The sequence below is a fragment of the Asterias rubens genome, chromosome 6, assembly GCF_902459465.1.
Source record: "Asterias rubens chromosome 6, eAstRub1.3, whole genome shotgun sequence".
NCBI lineage: Eukaryota > Metazoa > Echinodermata > Asteroidea > Forcipulatida > Asteriidae > Asterias > Asterias rubens.
This window is the reverse complement of record NC_047067.1, coordinates 8,075,311-8,093,392: the sequence shown is the minus strand read 5'-3', so window position 1 is coordinate 8,093,392 and position 18,082 is coordinate 8,075,311. Positions and strand designations below refer to the sequence as shown.

At 37.3% G+C, this 18,082-nt stretch overlaps 1 protein-coding gene across 1 annotated transcript in view; it reads left to right on the top strand.

Moving 5' to 3' along the window:
• Nucleotides 1–110: 110 nt before the first annotated feature.
• Nucleotides 111–18,082, top strand: part of LOC117291325 (titin-like) — a gene marked incomplete at its 3' end in the record, with an annotated part of 251,619 nt that continues 233,647 nt past the window's right edge. The window contains exons 1-6 of the mRNA XM_033772967.1: nt 111–169; nt 726–819; nt 1,367–1,515; nt 2,171–2,299; nt 8,419–8,592; nt 12,381–12,553. Of these exons, the coding sequence (XP_033628858.1) occupies nt 12,409–12,553 (145 nt within the window). The remainder of the gene's footprint in view (nt 170–725; nt 820–1,366; nt 1,516–2,170; nt 2,300–8,418; nt 8,593–12,380; nt 12,554–18,082) is intronic.

Here is an 18,082-nt window from a genome sequence, read left to right as displayed (position 1 = left end):
GTTCTCAAATGTAATACTGTAAAAAATTAACTATGCCTAGTGATCAAATGCACACAAAACGTGCAACTACACAGCTGATGTAAATTTGTCCGATATTTGTCGTTTATTTTAGGTTGCGTAGAGAACCCTACTGAAGTACAATCGACGAGCAGTAGCGTCTAGACAAACAGTAAGTACAGTCTTTCTTATGATTTTTCTCCTGTAGATGATCAGCGTATATTAATAGAAACATGAGTCTTTAACCAATAGTTCTTTTCCGAACCAACACTACTCATAAAGAGATTCACATAGTGTTATCGCAAAATGTTCTTATAGTTACAATTCCACCATACAAATTTTCAAATCCTACTAATGGTGGTGGGCATCAAATAGGTGGGGGTGGGGGGGTGACAAGGGGAGGGGGGGCACAATATCAAATGTCCCCCCATCTTTTTGACCACCTTAATCATGAAGCCCAAGTATTGCACTGTGTAAGACCAACCCTGTGTCTCGCCATGGGCATTAATCCTGGGGGCTATAAGGATGACACAACTTTTTAGAAGGGTGGGGGACACTATATCAAATGTCCCCCCTCAAAATTTACCAAAGATTGCACCACAGAGCATCTAAAATGCAGAATTTTCCCGTGCCTATATCCGCTTAGGGCTTAGATGAAGTGTCATTTTTAGTAACAATACAAAGTATGAGAATACTAGTGAATTCTTTTTTTAAACCCTGACTTGCAGCTGCCCCCAAGCCGGTTTCCAATGCATCAGCTTTCTACAGTAGAGGGCGCCAGATTGCTGGTTACTCTGCCACGGATGCATTGCTACAATCAAGGTGAGTTTATTGGGTTTTTTAAAGTGGGGCCTTAAAAAAACATGTTATTTTTTATGTGGCATTAGTTCTATTTGTCCTCACAACCTGATGTTGATTTCTTTAGAGCACAACAACTTTTTTTTAATTCGGGAGACTTCTCTACTTCCTCAGATTAGATTCTCTGAATGGACCCTACCCATGAAATATGCTAATTACATTCATGCATGCGTACAGACCCTGTTGGTTGCAGACGCGCAATCGCGTCTGCGTCACGCACCCATTAGCCGTTTAAAAAAACAGCGCGATGCTCCCTCATTTTGCCAACCAAAACGTTAGTGCGCACGCGCTATGTGCAATTTACATATTTCATGGAAAGGGTCTATTGGGGAGACTTCTCAGTTCTGAAAAGAACTGTCCTGCTTCTTAAATACTACCTAGGCAGAAGGTAGGAAATCTACCTAGCAAGTAGATACGCATGTTGTTATCGCTAACATTGATACCTAGGTTATTGATACCCCACCGTGCAATGCCTCAAGTCCCATATTCTTAATGTTGTTTGTCCCCTCAGGCAAACCAACTCTAACGTCACGGTAAAGCGTACCCCTGGATTCCTGAGCGTCTCTAACTCAAAGAGGTTGTACCCGATCACAAGCTACCCGGCTGGAGGCAGAAGAGCATCCCCACAGCAGTCAAGACGTCTCAGATCAGTCTACAAGGGTAGGTCATTCACACACTTAAAAAAAAAAATATTATTATTACTTTTTTACCCTTTCACCGATGTGTGTTAGCACTGTATACTCAGTACTTTCCCGATTGCTGTGGAAAAATATCACCAGCATGTTACTCGGGTGGGATTCGAACCCACAACCCTTGCAATTCTAGAGCAGTGTCTTACCATAAGACTACCGTGACTGCCAGTAGCTAGAGGCAGTTTGAATCCTATGTTTTGGCAGCGGGTACCACAACGATATAATAGATGTTAACATAGGATTCGAACTGCCAATACGGGTACTGCATTAATATTCTTTAGCACCAATGTAACATTACCATCTATAACAATAATAACATTAATTAGTTTTTGTCTCAATGTGCAATGTGCTTTTTAGTTTTTGCTTATTTTTTGTATTATCTGGTGTCAGTTTGTGAAAACGGAAAATGCCTTTTTGCAATCTTCGACGCATGTATAAAGTTCAAAGCATCAAGAAACCATTGTTAGAAAGCTAGTTGAAAATACCCATAACTTTTTTTACAGAGCTTGATTTTAAAAATGTTCATTGCTGTTTTCCCGGATTGCTACTTTTTACTTGTATTTGTGTGTGTCCGTTTGTAATGTTGGTGACGATTTGTCTGATTTGTGCACTTTTTCCGCCAGATTCTCAAATCTTGGTAATACGTGTTACATGAACGCCATTCTCCAGTCGCTATTCTGTCTGGAATGCTTCACTGCAGACATGCAGAATCAAGACATCATTCCACTCATGCAGAAATCAAGTCTCTACTGGTAAGACATTTTGGGCCCCTCACGATTGAGACTTGTCAGAGAAGATGTGGCGTAAACACTGGCATAACTGGGGTGGGTGGGTTGGGGCATCATATTCTTCAACACTTTCAAATAACACTGTGTGAATGTGTGCAAGTTCACACAGTGTTTCAATCCCCTACATTATGTGGACTTTTGTTATCAGGTCCACTCTTGTTATGTAGTGTACATGAGTTTCAACCCAATTCACCTAACGTCATCATCAGAATAATCTTGGATGCACCATTTTGGTGGTCAATGTAAACGTGTGTTATTCAGTGAAGTGCGCATTTTAGGCGACGCGGCATTTACACGTAAACCTATTGACCACCAACATGGTGAGCGTGGCATCAGTTGCTGCATGTGACGCGCTTGCAAGGGTTCAATATAGACCTTATTGCAGATAGCAAAAATCCGACGTCCTGCAAAGGATTGTGGAAAATATTTTGCACCTCCAGTTATACGGTCGTCACGTAACGTGTTCTACAAAGTTTTTTTGTAAACAATAAGTTTGTAAACATTGACATTGTTTGTGGTGGACGGTCATGCTTCTGTGGCGGAAGACAGTTTCACCCACGAATGGGTGTACCTCCATGCTTTATTTAGCCAAGTCAGATGTGTAATATTAATATAAAAAACTACGACAATAATGCCATCGGACCAGTGTGTGCTTTGCGACTCAACGGAAGAACGAGGGACTGTACATGTATGTACATACGTAGGTAGGTCCATGCATGTTCTTTTGACTTTGATTGAACACAAAATAGTTTAATAAAATATAAATAAAGCTTGTTTATGATTTAATCATGACCGGGTCATGATTAAATCATCAAGCATGTCAAACCCAACAAGCTGTAGGCTACAATTTGAGTATTGTATAGGCTAGATTTATGTGTGATTTGTGGTAGAAACTAAAAAAGAAACATACATAGGCCTATTCAATTATATATTCCTCAACATTTTTTAGAGATGACAGATATTGATATTATATTCAGAATATAATATCAATATTCTGATAATGATACTGCTCATTAATTAGCTCATAGTCATATTAGTCATGACTGACTTTCAGGGCAGAGTGTTTGGTTATGATTTACAAGGCAAAAGATCATTCATAAATGCCTCAATCAGTTTCGCTATCTGCATTCCTGTTGTGGTGGAGAGCGCTTCACGTGGGGTCAGGGTGTTTAAAGTTAACGAGTGATAAAGACCAGCTGGAGCTGTTTATAACCGGTTGTTTTGGATATGTTTAGATGCATAATATGTGCTGGTCTTGGTGCTAGATGTTTCACCGATACGGGTGATGTTTGTGAGTTGGCCGCGCTGGGTGTGAAAGCAAAACAAGAAACGTCTTGCACCAAGACTAACTACGCACACACCACACAATGCATCCGAAAACTGTCTCAGTCATTAAAATGCAACACATGTCAGGTCATCAAATAAGATACGTAAAAGAGGAAACAAGGGCTGAACGACCACGACCCTGCCTGTTTTAAACGCCTTTTTAAGAACTTGTAACCACTCATTTATTCCCTTAGTTTTTGTCTGCTTTATCTTTCAGATAATTACTTGTGCATCAACATGCTTCGTGACAGGACTCATATTGGAAGCAGTTATTCTCCCAGTTCTGTGTTCACTCCAAAGATGTGATTTGTACTGTTGTTTTGTGGACTCGACCAACCACATCCTACTTCTTTTGCTGCAGGAGAGCTCATTGACCATCCTCTGAATTGACTAAAGGCTGTGTGTGTGTATGTGTGTCTTCATGCTCTTGAGGCCATTTTTGACTGATGACACGTAAATTGGCGATGAAAAGATAAATGTTAATTGCAGAGTGAACTGTGACGCAAGCGAAGGTATCGCAAATGCTTCTTAATATGCCTGTGCGTGGCGTCCTGCGGTTGTAGGCTACAATTCTCAGAGAAAGTAGAATAATACAATACAATACAAACAATAACACTGTCCAAACGTCCATTTCCACTGTCTTGAAGAGTTTAAAGCTTCATTTATTCTGGTTACTTAAATCATACAATAATACTTCATAATGCAAAGATTTAAATAATACCAAGGGTTGCAATTGCAAAGATCTAGAGGGTTGTAGTTAACCGCCTCAGTACAGTCAACATGAACAATACCTGAGGCAAACAAGGGTAGATAATAATTGAGTGAAGTAAACTGCAATGTAAGTGTTTTTAAGGGGCCATGAAAATACCAAGTGTGTTATAAAGTTAATATTACCAATTTAAATATTTGAAGAAAAAAATTAAAGGATGGAAATTATAAAATAAAAAAGTGTTTGTAAACAAATATATTGAACAAAAAGTGTGACAGGTTTGGATTTTGTTTCAGCAAGAGTTAAATTATGTGTACCCACAGTTATCAATGAAACCTTTAAACTCTCACCATAAAATGGGTCAAATAATTACAGATGCTGGTTAGATTGTGAACAATTGTTTTCACACCAACCCCGGGAGTTAAACTCACAACATGCATGATATAGCATTCACAAACAAGAATTTGTCACAGGTTTTATACAAAGCTGCAGTTTTATCATGGCACTGTCATCTTTAGATTCCATTCCAACCTGTGGGTGTAGAAGATAGTCTGATCCCTCTTCTAGAGTCTTTTTGTGAACAAGGACTCTGACATGCATGCCGTGTTTGCCAAAGGTGGCTGCAGCTTAATAAATATCAATTGTTTTAATGTTAGCTTTGTGAAGTCATGAGACAGCTTAATACATTACAATTTGCCTCTGGCAGTACTGAACCCATTATTAGTGGGCCCTGAACCACCTGACCACAGTGCCAGTCAACTTACTTGTTAATTTAAATCCAAATTTTTAAGATGCAGAGTTTGCAGAGAATCACATTTAAGTGCTCACAATACTTCTTCTTTGATGGCAAGGTTTGAAATGACTTTTCACCCACTTAAACTACAAAATGAGACCTATCAGTATAATTAGTTTAGAATCGTTTAGAATCAAAAATGTATTAATTGGGATAGTTGCCCCCAAAATAATAAAGTTAAATGGTAACAATTTCCAAGTAAAACCAAAAGGATTTATTTTTTGAGGATGCCCAATGCAGAATCTATTTTTGTTGTTGAATAAATCAAACTTATTTGAAAACAAAAATTAAAAAGAAATTGAATTCTTTTTTCAAATTCCTACCTTAAGAAGGGTTTCGCTCATGTGACCTAGTCCTTGCTTTTCGAATTACAAACCTACAAAAACTCATAGTCTCATATCATATGATAAAATTATAGGCATAACAAACATACCATTATTACAGTACCAGTAGGGTCTAACAATAAAGCTTACAACTTGATGCTTTATGGTACAGTGTACTAAAAGTATCATTTTTGTAATACATGCACAAAACAAAGCACAAAGTATGTAATTATATTATGCACAGAATCATGTTCGTACAATACGTGTACATCAAACTTGTATAAACTGAACCCTTGATAAAAACATGTTTATGCTAGGACTACTTCTAAGTTCTAGAAACTAGAAGTATGCTAGGACCTACACCAGAACCTTGTCGTACTTGTCATGTCATGATCTACGGTATAACCATGGAGGTAGAAATAGATTTATATTAATAAATATAAACATAAACCACAATTACTTAGTCACTTTTGGTCACTTTAATTTTGAACCATATCAGTGGTAGACCTAAAAAGTTGATGGTGTGAGAAATAAGGAAAAAGTATCATCTGCCACATAAAGTTTTAAAAATGTACAACTACCATGATTGAAAGCTATTCTATTTACGTCCACGTCATTGCTGATCAGTATTACAGATACAATCGAATCAAGACAATGTAACCATTGATGGGCTTTATCCATAGAGCTATATCTAGACTCTATCTAGTAGACCAGGAATAAGAAATGTTTTTATTTTTTGTAAAACAGTCATGACAGTCCTCGATCATCATGACCTTGGCAATGTTTCTCTGTTTTGTAACAGAAAAAAATGTCTTACTTTTGTCATGGAGGTCGTCCATGCTTTTGTCGAAGTATTTATCAGCACAAATCGGAGTCACTAGTGGGAAGTTTTGGTTGTTATTTCCGATCCTTCGAGGGTGACTGATGGTTGCGGGAGGGTCACTGATCCGTGTTGCAACTTCTCGCCATTGACCTTGTCAATGTCAAACTTCCGACGCCCTACAGACGTAGACGGGCAAACCTAAAATTTTAAAAACAGTAATTTTATCGCGAAAAAAATGTCGCCTTTGGAGTTTGTCTTTAACTACTGTGTCTTGTCACATTCACTTTAGCTAAAGATTACCTTAGTTTGTCTATGCCAGAACTATTTATTCTATCAACCAGCTCTTTCTCGGTCACTCCTGCCACATCCATTTTGCAAACCGATCGATCGTGTACGAACGTTGAACGTTGTTTACTTTTTTGAGCGAGGTGCCAAATTTTTCCCACAGTCCTTTGCGCGCACATGCGCAGTTGTTCAAAATTGCTATCTGCAATAAGGTCTATGCTAGGAAGGCTTATAGTTAATATACACATAATGAATGTTTATGAGTGCAATGGTGGTGCGAATAATATGTTCATGAGTTGAAAGATGGAATGTTCCATTCAACGAGGCGGAGCCGAGTTGAATGGAACATTCCAGCTTTCAACGAATGAACATATTCGCACCATTGCACGAATGAAAAACATTCTGGATAAGCAGGCTTTTGAGTCATAGTGTAGTAGTACGCTTTTGTTTATCCTGGCCGTCTTAGAATGGATTGTTGTCCCTTCCTCTTCCTTCCTCCACATCCCGTACCTGTCCTGTACCCTTTTGTCTAATCCCGCTCCTCTAGTTACTCTGTATTTAAGTTACCTTTTTTGAAGTCTTATTACCCTTTGTTTCACTTGTATGTATTTGTTTTTGACACTGGCCGAATAAATAATAATAATAATAATAATAATTCATTATTTGTTTTATATAACATCCAAGTAGATCTTTGTCATTTTCATTGAAAGATATAACTTTCAAAACAAACAAAGCGTAGGCCTACATTTTTTAATTGTAGAAGCCGAATGCTAGTAATTTTTACTAATATGCCTTGCAGTAACACTGCTGCGTTACCAAAGACACGCGCACCCAGTGATGTTTTTACTCAGCTTTTTCGTTCCATCCGAAAAGTACCATTGCACGCTGGCAGCGTGCAATGGTACTTTTCGGATGGAACGAAAAAGCACGGTGAGTGACTCAGCGTGCAATGGTACTTTTATTTGCTATCACGTGATGGACAATCCTCCAATCAAATGGCAAGGATCGGCTTGGGTGTTATATAACATTTAATAAATGAATAAATAAACGGATTTTGGAGGCGAGAGGGTAAAGTAAAACTTCGTCCCTTCCCCCCCCCCCCCCCGCCCCTGCTTTCCCGTTGGTAGAGTGGTCGGGATTCTACACCAAATCACTTGTAGGCCTACCCATACCTAAACCTATGTGGAATCTGGAGTACTGTGCGATGGCGGCGATGTAATAGTTTACTATAAAATTATTATTAAGTAGGATTTGAAACTTTGCATGGTGGAAATACGATATAGAAAGGTGAACACCCCAATTCATTAGAGATAGTCATTACATGGTGTTACCGCAAACCTCTATAAAATTATTCTTGTCCCCGATTTCTTTGTGACATCTAGGGAGCTCGAAATGTGACCAAATGAGGCGACAAACTACAGCAGTGGACATTTTCCTGAAATTTTGTTTAGTTTATTTGTTCATGGTTAGTTTTTACCCTACCCTACACCTAATTAGTGTGGTCAGTGCTAATCGAATCATCTGGATAGTTTGGCAACCAATTGATTGCTTGAAAGTTCAACAACACATAAATGAAAGGGCGACCTCTCGAGGGTGATGTTGAAACACCTGTTGAGAGTTTGGCTTTATAGCTGTTGGTAGAAATGGTCACTCTCCCTCTGTCAAATCTGTTTAGTATTTGCATAGAGTGAATTTTAATCAAAGTAAACCTAATCACAGAGTATTATTTGAACACATGTGGTTGTATTTGATGTTACTTGCAAAATTAATTTGTGAAAATTGTGACCTTCTTCATGCGAATAAGAAATACTATTCCAATTCCAGGGGGTCCAGTTCTTCCCACAACAGCCAATGCGGGCACAGTCCAGCATCAATGGACGTGTAGAGCAGACGAACGAAACGGAATTTCTAGTTTTACCAGCTCTAAATCTGCCAACAGAAGATGATGTAGACCTTTTATTTCAGTGCAAAAGCTGCCCAGTGGATTTTTATCAACAGGTATGTTATAGTTTATGGGTGACATGTTGTGGTTGTAAAACATTTTGCTGATTAAAATGCTCTTGAAAGTTGTCTACTTCTGTTTTCACATCAAATTTTGATTCAAAACACATCTACCACTGTGTGTGCTGTCCTACTACTTGCCGTCAACTCCAGTGTGTGTGTTTGTGTGAATGGTAGTGGATGTAATACACTCGCCTCCCTTGTATCAGTCATTTCACACTGCACAGCGTGGCTTCGATCTTGTGTTTTGATGTGACTGTATGCTCGAAAAAATGTCCGTATCATGCAACCACCTTTTCATTCGTTTTTTAAATGAACTAGTCGACCTATTCTTTAGTTTATTCAAACTCAGAGTGGTATCTAGTTTATTTTTAATTAAAAGGAATCTTAATGAGATATTACTTTTGGTAAACAAAAAAGTGACTGAAAATATTTGGTGGCAGGAATTTGGAAACAGAAAAAATTTCCCTCAAGAAAAAAAGCTTCGAGACTAGACTGTTGACGGCTCCAATCCAACACTGCACAGCTAGTTCTATCCAGATTCAGTGCTCTCTAAGAGAGAAACAAAGTAGAAGAGGTTGTAGTTGTACTCTCATTGGGATTGGTGTACATGTAGTCGTATTTTTAAAACAGTCTTAAAATTGTTCCATGCTGTTTTAAAAGTAGTACCAACTTTTTAAATTTAATTACTATTTAGTCACTTGCAATGACACTACGACATACGCACCACTATGACTATGTTTTGATGAACATGGAAGGTTGGTAGCACTAAATAAGGCAAACTATTAAGTTACATAAATAACTGGGAAAGATTTCCCTATATATATTGCCACCTCTTTTTCAGTTTCACTCATTTAAAAAAAAATTACCGAAAAAGAGGTGGCAATTAGATATAAAAATACAGAATTTACTAAAATGAATATCTTATTTGATTAAATACTAATTAAAGAATAAAGAAGTGGTGGCAGGATAATGGAAATGTTTCCCTTCCTGAGAATGTGAATGCGAAGCAAATTTTAGAATCACAGTCGTTTTTGCAGTGAATGTTCCACAGGAGTTGAACACAGCTCAACTGTTGGGAATTATTTGTGCGAATCTGTGACCTCAAAATTCATATTGTATAATTTGCATTCGCAGGAAGTATGAGCCAGGCTTCACACAGCTATTTATTTTAGTAATTAGTGAGATGATGAACATAGTTTATTATGAAGGCACTGGACACATTAATAATTACTCAAAATAATTGTTAGCATAAAAACTTTCTGGGTAACGAGCAAGTGTTTTTTTACCCCGAATTTAGTAACGAACGGAAATATTTGCCATGTTGTCTTTTGACTTTTTTTACAATTAAAAATACAATTTTTTCAACAGTTTGAAAGTGATTAAACGGTTATTAAACGGTTGACTTATGTTCAAATATTCTGTTAAAATGCATTCATAAATACCTAAGACAGTTTATCCATTCTGATTGGTCGAGAGGGCATCACGAGGGGTTGTTTGAACGGATGATAACACCAGTAAAAAGTGTTGAAACATGGGCGTGACACGCTAGCTTGCACCTGTGCGTATAAGACATTTTCTTCATTCCTATTGGTCGAGAGCAACGGCTGAAACAGTTGTGCAACATCACGCGATACGCGCGACACGCACAGCATCTCCTTATAAGGAGTTGTTTACCAGAGGACCTTACCATTTCAAAGCTGGAGGGGTGTTGTGTTGAAAGAAATCATTGAACAATTATAATTTTTGCATTTATTTTATTTTGACCAAAAAGTGTTGATGTTTTGTTCGAAAAGGTATTTATGAATGGGAATCAAAGTGTGTTGAATCGGTTTTCAACTAGTGGTTTAAACCCGCCGAGGCCTGGTTCTTGATAATTTTACCTCGACTTCGTCTCGGTAAAATTATCAAGTCCAGGTCTCGGCGCGGGTTTAAGCCACTAGTTGAAATATTAGCATGCTTCAGGCTTTCTGAGTCCAAAGGCTTTGGTTTTCAGTTACCATATAGAGTGGATTATTCAAGGTACATGGAGCCACATAAAGTTAGGCCTATAAAGTCATTTCCTTGTTGTTCCGGATTTTGTGAGGCTGTAGGTCAATTGTCAAAACAAATTCAGGTCCATAAAGTTAATACGTTAAATAGTTTGAAATCAAGGGGGAAAAGTACTTGCTTGTGCCAAAGTTGTTTTGATTCAAGTGCATAATTTCCAATGGACAATAAATAATTATTTTGATTTTCGGCTTTGGATGATGAGGTATTAATGACGTTAAGTATTTTTGTCTGTAAGCCATGGAATAAATCGCTTTTAAAATTAAACGTGGGTGTTGGCTGATTGGTACTTAGTCATTGTGTTGTGCTACAATAATATGCTGAAGTCATCAGGACATGCATGGTTCAACTTTTGGTAGTAAAACATTTCAGTACATATATATAAATCTCACTTGTTTATTTACTTTGTGTTTATTTTAATATACATCCAACAGCCCAAATGTTCAGTTCAAGATGTGGGAGGAAACTTTCCTTTGAACTTAGTATTTTTTATAGCTCCATGGTCACCCTACTACTGGTAGCAACAAATCTATGTGTCTGTTAGCTCATGGAGGTATTTTTACCTCCATGGTTAGCTCAACCCAAAAAAAGCTAAGTTTACATGTAGTTGTGATAATTGTAAACTCAAGTTACTGGGCAGAATGTCATGTAAAACTGTGGTCTGTGCTTTGATCTTTGCTTATTTTTGCTTCAGAGCAAAGAACTTTTTAAAGCAATCTCGACCAGCCGAATGGAATACCGAAGGTGGGACCCGCAGGCCCATGTTGAAGCAGTCTCAGTTACCCAAAGCGTCCCATTGTGTAAACCTAAGTATAAATTTGCATTCGGTTCAATGGTCAGGTATAACAAAAACCATTGACTGCGTATGCATGCTTTTGGTGTGAGGTGGACTACAGCGGTACAAATGCACACCTGATGTAGTTTGTGTTGGCTGTGTTATCTAGGTTGCTTGCTTGTGTACAGGTTTATCTGTCATAGTGGGGTGTGGCAGCGTGGTTTATTCAGTTGATGTTGATAAGCTTACACTAGTTTTATACACTCAATAATCTAAGCTGGATCAATCAGGTAGTCATTTGTACTCGGGAAATCATTAGTGGTGAATTACACCTGTAGAGATCTCAAACCACCCAGAACATCCAATTCCAAAGTAATGTTGTACTTGTACTACTACATGTAGGTAGGCCTGTATCGATGAAAACAATTAGTACACTGCTTAGATTGTATGGTGGACTGTATACATTTTGGTGGACATTTTAAGTAGCCACACACTGAGAATTTCAGAAATGTTGATCATTTCATGAAAAAGTTACGAGTAAGTTACGGTTTATTGAGGTTGGTTTTCTTACAAGTATGAGATAATTACCTATTATTTGAAAACAAGTAAACATTTTTTTTAAAACCACCATTTAAAGTTATTTTTGTGTAGTTAGTATTAAGACATCTGCTCTTACAGCAAGGAGCAAGGATATTAAACAATTTAAATCTTTATCCACCGCCCGAAGCAAAAATAAAAGAATAATAATAACACACTGACATTTCTACCAGTCATCTGATTTCCCTGTTGTGATCTTAAGTTATAAAATTATAAACTTTTGATTGGTATTTTGATATATTTTTATATTAAATTTTCACATCAGGAAAAAGAATTACTTGTAATTTTTAACATGACTAACAGAATGTTTAATTGAATTGGAATTGAATTGAAAACTTAATTTATTTATTTATTTTGAATACAGTCGATGTATAGCACTGATGTAGTCCAAGATGGCGGCAAGTCACCATCGGAGGAGCAGGGGGGACCGCTACACCTCTAATATCAGCTCAACATCTGGCATCTTGGAGTACAGCTATGTGCATGATGCAAATACAAATGGTGCCCGTAATGGCAATGGCTTCACTGTACGCAAACGTAAGTAAAAAAAATAAAATGAAAACAGTATTGTTTTATTTTGAGTGTTCTTTATTTGTATCATACTACAGATGTTGATTTGAACCCTTACCTTTTTGTTTGTGGTTTTTATTCTCATATTATAAATATAAAAATAACATTTCACAATCATCAAGTAAATATATTTAGTTAAATTGTTTACTCTCAAAACAGGTTACGCATAAAAAGCACTTCGGCGGTTCTATGTTATGTTTTTGGTGTTTCCTTTTCTCTTTTAGGGTTTTCTGTTTGCGTTTCCGTGTATAATTTATAGAAATAAAATGATAAAGTTAAAGGAACACGTTGTCTTGGATCGGACGAGTTGGTCTATAAAAAGCGTTTGTAACCGTTTTTTTAAATAAAATGCATATGGTTGGAAAGATGTTGTGAAAGTAAAATACAATGATCTACACAAACATGCCTCGAAATTGCGTGGTTTTCCTTTTACTGTGCGAACTAACACGGTTGACTCTCATACATTTGTAAATGGCGAGGTAAAAGGAAAACCGTGCAATTTCGAGGCATGTTTGCGTAGATCATTGTATTCTACTTTTAAAACATCTTTCTACCCATATTCATTTTATAACAAACGGTTACAAACACTTTTCAAAGATCAACTCGACCAATCCAAGGCAACGTGTTCTTTTAATAACAATCCTGAGTAAATAGGGCCATGTCAATAGAGTACTGGATAGAAGGTTTTACTTTTGAGATTTTGGTTTCTGAGAGTAAGAAACTTTCTCTGTTTATTTCCTCATAAAACTAAAAGGTATTTGCTTTGTTAACATCGTTTAAAATTTACGTCATGATTGAATCTTGAACTTCAATCAAATCAATGTCAACACAACAGTTCGTCATCTAGACAGGGTGATTCAGTATGATTCAGATTGGTTCATGATGATTCCGATTGATTCAGGGTGGTTGAGGCTGGTTCAGGATGAATAGGTTTTAAATTTCCACCAATTAGTGATTTGTCCCTTCCTTTATTGTTGTCGGTTTCGTTTATCCAGATCATTATTCATTTATGTATTTATTGCGAATCAATAAGCAAAACAAATGACTGCATAGTTGACAAAACCTTGAAAATACATTATGTTAGGGAAGGATTATTTTGTATAGGAATGTTAACACATTCAGACAAGTACAGTGTGTAGGCGTCAATTTATTTCTAGAACCAAGCTTGTGCCAATTTGGCTTACAAAAACTCTAAAATATGTCGCAGACACTTTGCTTAAAAGATTATTGAAAGTCTTTTAAATCCAACAAATACTTGTCTAAATTCTATTTTTGTTGCTGGTAATGTTTTTCTAATAAAAAAAAAACAGTGCGGGTGCTTTTGTTTATGACGTTGTATCTGATGGTAGGGCTTAAAAAATGAGTTTTCTTTTTACTTACTTAGTTTGTGGCATGTTTATTTGTTAGTTTTGGCTAATGATTGATATGAAGTGATCATGCTCGTAAGGAATAGGAATAAGTCATCAACATCTCCCACCAAAGTTTAGGTACTATTTTTTAAAGGATTTTTAATAGAGCAAAGAATTCAAACTTAAAAAAAAAAAAAAAAAAATGATGAGGAAGAAATAAAAGGTAAACTATAGGTTGGCAGATAAAATGTACAGTTTTGCACTTTTCAGAATAAAGATAAATTTGCCAAATCTAAAATAATAAAAAAAATCATGGGGTAACGTCAACGAGCACATTATTTTGAACCCACAAGGCCATCTGGTATAAACTTGATAAATGTTTTCTACATGTACATCCACAAAGATCTTAAAAAAACTCCTATTAAAAAAAAAAGAAGACAGGAAAAAACCAACAAGAAAAAACCCCCAGAAGAAGTTCAAGATGAGATTCCCCACTTGAAATTTAATGGCAAGAAACAAAGTGCATGAAATGACATTTCACTCAGTCTGTGTGTTTATATTTCGAGTTAGAAATTAACTGACATCCTCTAAACCTCTGTGTTTAAAACACGAGCATTGAAACTTTATTAATCAGACAAGCAATGAATGTGGCTTAGCTTTTATGCACACATTTTTTTTCTTCATAACATCAGGCCAAACGAAAAAATAATTCTGCTTCTACAACACATGTAGTTACCGTACCAACCCTGATGCAAGGTTTTTTATTTTGTTATTTACAGACTTGTGTTCAGAAAGGTTGCTTTGATTTTTAACACATACAGCTCGTTTGACAATATTTACTGTTTTCAGGGCTGGAATTACACTTGAGTTCACCGAGGCCATGGCCTCTGTTTCCTTTGGTAGTGGACTTGGTGCCCCTTCAAAACTTTAAAGTTCTCATTGCGAAATGAAAATGGCCTTGCCCTTAGATTACAGCATGTTTCATTTATCGTGCAGTTTACATTGGACGGCGTAGAAAAGATTTTTGTTTGGGGGCCGACCTAATTTTCAGTTTGACCAATTAAAATGTCCTCGTCTTATCAGATGGCTGGCATGTTATCAGAAGTAGATTTGTTTTCTTCTTTGGCTTATAATGCAGATAATGTGCATGAAGCACTTAAACAAAATTAAATAATTCATAAGACTCTATTAATTAATCTGGTCGATGATTACTTGTTTATCACTAAAGCAGAGATTAAAAGGAAAAACTTCCTATCGCAAATATTGACTCAAAAGACTGACAGCTGACACTCCCCTAAATTAATTTCTCATACCTGACGCCCAGAAAAACAACCAAAGTGCAGGTTTTGATTTCCTTGTCTCTGAGAGGTTTTGACCTTCTTAGACATTGATTACAACAAGTCAGACATAATTATTGATGTTCAGCTCCAGGCGAGTGTTTATCCTACCATATACAGCCAGTCACCTTTGGTTCTGACTTATTTCTCACTCCCATCGCCCCTCCGCTGTCGTTATGAATTCTGAGACATGGGCATCTGTTGCTTTTTCTCTTCGACATGGGATATATGTCAACAGCCAGTCGTGTAGGACTGGATTGCATGCCATTCATAGCTGTACGTGGTGGGTGAGAGCTTGTTAAAAAAAAACTGTCTATCTACTGGAGGCGGGTCCCTTGGCGTTTGGGTCTGGAGTGCAAGTTGGTTCACGGGTCTGGGGCAAAGGATTTCAGACATCTTCAGAGTGCCTCGTGTCTGGCTGTGGCACAGCATGGAGGCGGGGGTATGTGGAGCTGATATGGGCTGGATTACAAGACAGTAACTGTGACTCTTCCCACCACCCCCTAGTGTTTGCTCCTTGTCCTCATTATCCGTCTTATTCTGAGTTTGTTTTCCCAGCTGATGAGGAGGTTGCGTATTTGTGCATTATATTTATAGGTGTGTCAGTTGTTGGCCATTTTTTATACTAGTACAAGGCCAGTTTCGAATATTCCAATGAAAGTGTCGCTGGTGTGAGAATCCTCAGAACTGAAATAAGAAAGTGGGAAGATGTATCTGCGCTGTGGATGTACAGACTAGAAGAAACTTTGGATTTGTATCAGTCAGTTGGATTTAAATTATTTGGTGTGATGGCAATGTACGGCTGGCAACACAAGTCAGAATGTATTGGCATGAAGCTACCAGGTAAGCAAGGACAACAAATATTGCGCAGATACTTTGGATATTGACAGAACACTACAGAATTAGTAAAAACAAAAATCGTTTGAGATCACAGATTTACATAAAACTTACACGGTCTATGATGATGATTGGTGTATAAAATATCCCTTAAAATATTTCTGTCTAAAATGTCTTATTTGATGAGAAATGTCATGCATCGGGTTTTCACTATTTTCTCGTGACCCAGATGGCTTGTCTATCTCAAACTTCTACAGGTTTGTCACTTTATGTACATGGTGGATTACACAAAGTGCTTACACTGCCAGCAACTGTTTTGCAAGTAAAAAACAATTCTGTAACGTTCCTTCAACCAAAAGTATTAACTGGAAGAAACAGTTTGTCCTTGGAACGCAAAGTGAACTACATTAACCCTTTGGTGTATCATTCCTAGATGTAAAGAGTAGTCATTACAATAAATCAATACAATTACATTGGTCATCAAAGGATAAAGGAAATCATTTATCAACTGTTTAAGTCTCTGTGTGTGAGGTTTTCAATGGCATCAAGGCCAGGACCAGGGGCCCAATTTCATAGAGTCACTTAAGCAGAAAATATTGCTTAACGTTTGTCTGCTAAGCGGAAATGAGCAGGACACCAGTCACAAATTGTAAATGTGACGTGGTAGTTTAGCTGGTAACTTTATTCCGGTAAGCACCATTTTGTTATGCTTAGCTACTTTTTGTGCTTGAGCAGCTCTATGAAATTGGACCCAGGACTAAGGTTATTCCCAGGCAGGAGGTTTGCAGAGCTTTGCCTTAAGAACCAAGGCGCAATTTCATGGAGCTGCTCAAACACAAAAAGTATCTTAGAACGAACATAGTTAGGTTACCAGCCAAAATATAATTTTTTACTTACAATTTAGTGACCGGTTTCCTGTTAAGTTGCACTCAGCTGTAATTTGTTCTGAAAATGTTGTTATAATAGTGTTTACCTGGGTATTATTTGTGCAGGCAATGAATTAGTAGGGGGCCTAGCCTTTTGCTTTCAAAATAAGTGAGTGACAGTCAATTATTTATCCCAACAAATATTTCTTGGAGCCAGATTGAAACTTTCCCGAGGAATTGTTAAATAACTGCCAACCATGTCCTCTATCTTAAAGCATTAAATTTGACCTAATAATACTAATGTGAAAAACTGAAAGACAAAAGGATTCTCCCGGACTGTGTGCCCCGTGTATTAATGGTTGAACTTCAACCTCTGCCAACACATTGCACTCATATCGCAGCTTGTAAAAGTGCTCATTTGACCTTGATGTTGACCTTTCCCTGGTAGTTCTCTAATGGGAGGTCATGCATGCTGCACTTGGTTTGCTGGCAGTGTATTTGAGTATTGTTCAATTTAAATTGAATACTGTCTAATGCACTGACATTTTTTGTTGTGGATAAAAGTTAAACCGATAGAATGCAGTTATCTGATTTGAATTGCAACCACCAGTGCTGTGGCTGCATGAAATTGAGGCACAGTGTACATACTTAAATTCTATCTTAAAAATATCAAAGTAATAGTTCATAAGTTACTTGAAAACGGCCCTTTTTAAAATATAAAAAGATTTATACATTGTAAATGAACAAATTCAACCATCAAAAATGAGGCATTCAGGCCCCAGATTGTTTCCATGAATCAATTGAGCATTGCTACCCGTGTTGGTGAAGTGTACACAATCGCAGTGCATGTCAGGTTCTCTCCATGGATTTTTTCTCTCCAAAACTTGGGTACATTCTGTAGGGATGGTGAGCAAGATCGTATAGGCCTAAGGCCTACCTTTATAACCTTGGAAAAAGCTGCCAAGATATAGGTGGTCCACAGGCCTGTATGCTACGTTATTGAAAGGGCAAGGGCACCAAGGCATTTTCTCTTTGGCAAAGGGCACCCTGTGAGGAAATTGTAAATTTCTACTGGAGCATTTCAAGGGCACTAAGGCAATCCTCCGT